The 3,423-nt window shown below is 53.0% G+C and overlaps 1 protein-coding gene across 1 annotated transcript in view; it reads left to right on the top strand.

The window, feature by feature from the left end:
* The first annotated feature begins 2,003 nt into the window (after positions 1–2,003).
* MPO (myeloperoxidase) overlaps positions 2,004–3,423 on the top strand; it is a 10,296-nt gene continuing 8,876 nt past the window's right edge. Inside the window, exons 1-5 of the mRNA XM_005858362.2 lie at positions 2,004–2,025; positions 2,260–2,337; positions 2,493–2,586; positions 2,890–3,065; positions 3,276–3,420. Coding sequence (XP_005858424.2) covers positions 2,019–2,025; positions 2,260–2,337; positions 2,493–2,586; positions 2,890–3,065; positions 3,276–3,420 — 500 coding nt within the window. The 5' untranslated portion in view covers positions 2,004–2,018. The remainder of the gene's footprint in view (positions 2,026–2,259; positions 2,338–2,492; positions 2,587–2,889; positions 3,066–3,275; positions 3,421–3,423) is intronic.

Raw genomic sequence — 3,423 nt, 5'->3', positions numbered from 1 at the left:
ATGATTCTGCAGGGTGCCACCGTGCTGCCCTTGGCAGTCATTTCTTTCACTGGGCTCCATCTTTCTCATCTGTGCCAAGAGGAGCTTTTATTAAATGTCTCTTCCCTCTTGAGCCTTGACAATTTCCTTGAAAGAGCGAAAGGACACTAATTGTCAGAATTGATGAGGGTTTGGGGCATGAATGCTCCCCTGCTAATGGGAGGGTGAGGTGCAATCTTCACGAGGCCATGTGACAAATTTTTTTTTGCAAAAATCCTTAACAATGTGGATACCCAAATATTACAGCAATTTTACTTCCAGAACTTCTTGCCTAAGGAAATGATTGAAGATGTGACTAGAGGTTTAACTCCATGGATGTTGATCCTAGTACTGCTTGTAACAGTGAAAATGGGAAACAACCCAAGTTCCTAACAAGAGAGGATTGCCGAATGAATCATCGTATTTCATACGAAAATATTACACAGACATAAAAATGGAGTAAATCTGTATTGGTTAACATGAAAGTCCAGGCTACATTGTTAAATACTGAAAGTAGGTTCATAAAACAATAGTCAAAGTCTGTTCTTATCATTACTTAAAATACATATTATATCTACACATAGGATACCAAATTATGACATGAGGTTATCAGTGAATGATGAATCTCCTGCTTCTTATTTATGTAAAAAACAATAACAAACCTGGAAAGAAAAAAGATACGCACACTCTCACTTGATTATAAGTTATTTTGATTTTTTAAACTTTGTGCTTGTGTTCTATAATTTTTTGTGAATGGAAATGTATTTCTTATAGGATTAAAAAAGTATTTTCAAAAGTCTATAAAACTGTAGAACCTGATTCACAAAGAGTTGCTTGTCCAGTGGGCTAGAGGGGATCAATGGGGGGAAAAGGGGGACATATGTAGTACTTTCAACAATAAAATTAAAAAAAAAAAAAGAGTTGCTTGTCCAAGTTCACACCTAGCAAAGCAAGCCTGGGACAATGTCTTCTCTCTCATGGGCTCCTGGGCTCCATTTCCCAGTGGGTTTCAGGATCTCTGGAAAGGTGCTCTGGGTGTGTTGCTGTCCCTTATTCCTTGACCAAGAAGATGTGGTCCGGGCATAGAAGATAAGAGTGAGGGCAGGCAGGTGGCTGGAGTAGGAGGTGTGGCTCGACCAAACAGGCCATGGGAGCCATGGTTGGCATGTGCCCAGGCTGATGAGGTCCCAGGAGGTGGACAAACGCAGTCACTAGTCACAGGGCACTTTCCTGCCTGAGAACGGTGGCCCCTTGGCCAGCCTTCTTCAGGGGAGAAACTTCCCCCTCTTCTATTTCAGCACAAGCCCAAAGTTTAACCCCAGTCCTCCTAACTGCATTCATCTTGTCTCAGAGAGGCCTCGGGCTGCATCACCCAACTGACCACTAACCACAACCTGGTTCCTGATATCTGGGAGCAGATGGTGGGGGTGTTGGAGGCAGCCCCCTACCAAAAGCCAAGAAGAAAGGGGAGGAAGAGAGAGATAGAGGAAGTTACCTTGGTCCTGAGCCCATAGCCCCCGGGGTCCTCTTTCCTGTGAAACCCAACGGTCTCAGCCAGATTTCCTGTCCCTTTAGCCTTTCCAGGAATGGGCGGCTGCCCACCAGGGTTGGCCTCAGGGGCCAGGTTATGGTTGGGGGTGGGGACAGTACCCTGAGGCTGATGGGATTATCATCACTCCAGGTCTCCCCTTTACCTTCCCTCCTCCTCTGGTGTCTCTCTAGTTCCCATCATTGTTTAGGCTGTTGGTTCCTGACTTTTGTCCTTTTCAAAGGAACCCTGGAGACTAGGCTTAATCAGAAATTGGGGAGGGGAGTTAGTTATCTGTACCTCCTTGTGCCTAGAGAAGGGGACAGTTCTGGGCCCTTCTCTCCCATATCAGGGACCTCTTCCCAGTGGGGGAGGAGAGAGAGTTCAGGCTCTAGGGGCGGGCCTCGCCTGCCCCAACCCTCCCCCAGCTTGGAGGACATAAAAGCCTAGATCCAGCTGAGAGGTGCTGCCAATGCTAGGTAACTTCAGAAGTCAGGTCCTGGGGGGTTGAGTGACTGAAGCTAGCAAAGGGGGGGCACTGTGCACCCCTCCCTCAAGGAGGCCTGGGCTCTGACCATAGGCAGGGCCTATGGAGGTGGGACTGGGGTATGAAGGTGCAAGTGAGGGGCTGGGAGGAGCGGGATGGTGGGGCTCTCTTCTCCCAAATGCACCGTGAGCTTTGGACACTTACTGGGCTTGGGGTCTTGTTGTAGAGATGAAGCTGTTCTTGGCCCTCGCCGGGCTCCTGGCCATTCTGGCCCTGTCCGGGCCCTCTGAGGGTGCTGCTCCAGGTAACAGTTCCGAAGGAAGGGAAAGGTGGGGTGCTGGGGGTGGGTCTGAGTTCCAGGGATTCCTTCTCCAGTGAAGGCCATGCTGGCTCTGGGGTCTCACGGGAAGGGGGGTGCTTTGGGCCCATTCCTGACCTTGCAACCCCTCTTCTGGGCAGCTGTCCTGGGGGAGGTGGAGACCTCCGTGGTTGTGACCTGCATAGAGGAGGCGAAGCGGCTAGTGGACAAGGCCTACAAGGAGAGACGGGAAAGGTGGGTGCCGGGCACGGCCCAGCTCTGGGCAAGGCTGCCAGGCCTTTCGGAAAAGCAGCAGGCACGGGAGGTGGGGTGGGGCCCTCTGTCCGTCTGTCAGTCCTGGAGTGGGAGGACATCTTCAAAGCCACCCCTCCCATGGCCTTGCCTCTGCCTGGACCCCCAGGTCCGTACCCTGTTTGTTAAGAGAGACCTTCCTGTCGGAGTCTGTCACACTGTCCTGTGTGTCCATCTGCGGGGCTGGGGCTCTGCTGAGTGCCTCGGCCCACTTTCTCTGGCCCTAACGCCTCCTTCTCCAAGCAGCATCAAGCAGCGGCTTCGCAGTGGTTTGGCCAGCCCCATGGAACTCCTGTCCTACTTCAAGCAGCCCGTGGCGGCCACCAGGACCGCTGTGAGGGCTGCTGACTATCTGCACGTGGCCCTCAGCCTGCTGGAGGGGAAGCTGCGGCCCTTGTGGTCAAGGCCCTTCAATGTCACTGGTACTGCTGCCCCTACACCCCAACCCCTGCTCCACTAGTGACCCCCCCAAGCGATTCTACCACCTCCCAGAGATCCCCCCAACTCCTCTCAGGGACATCGAGTCTCCCCTCCATGTCCTAAGACTGCCCCCTTCCCCCAACCAAGGCTTCTGAGCTTAGGATAGGAAGGGAGGGGCTCTGCTCCCACACCCCTGGTTCCCCTGCCCGCAGACGTGCTGACGCCCGCCCAGCTGAATCTGCTGTCCAAGTCCAGCGGCTGCGCCTACCAGGACGTGGGGGTGACGTGCCCCGAGCGGGACAAGTACCGCACCATCACGGGGCAGTGCAACAACAGGTGTGCCTGGTGGGCCCGCGGGCG

The sequence above is a fragment of the Myotis brandtii genome, unplaced genomic scaffold, assembly GCF_000412655.1.
Source record: "Myotis brandtii unplaced genomic scaffold, ASM41265v1 scaffold1170, whole genome shotgun sequence".
Taxonomy (NCBI): domain Eukaryota; kingdom Metazoa; phylum Chordata; class Mammalia; order Chiroptera; family Vespertilionidae; genus Myotis; species Myotis brandtii.
The sequence above is the reverse complement of the archived record's forward strand: the minus strand, read 5'-3'. Positions and strand labels throughout refer to the sequence as shown.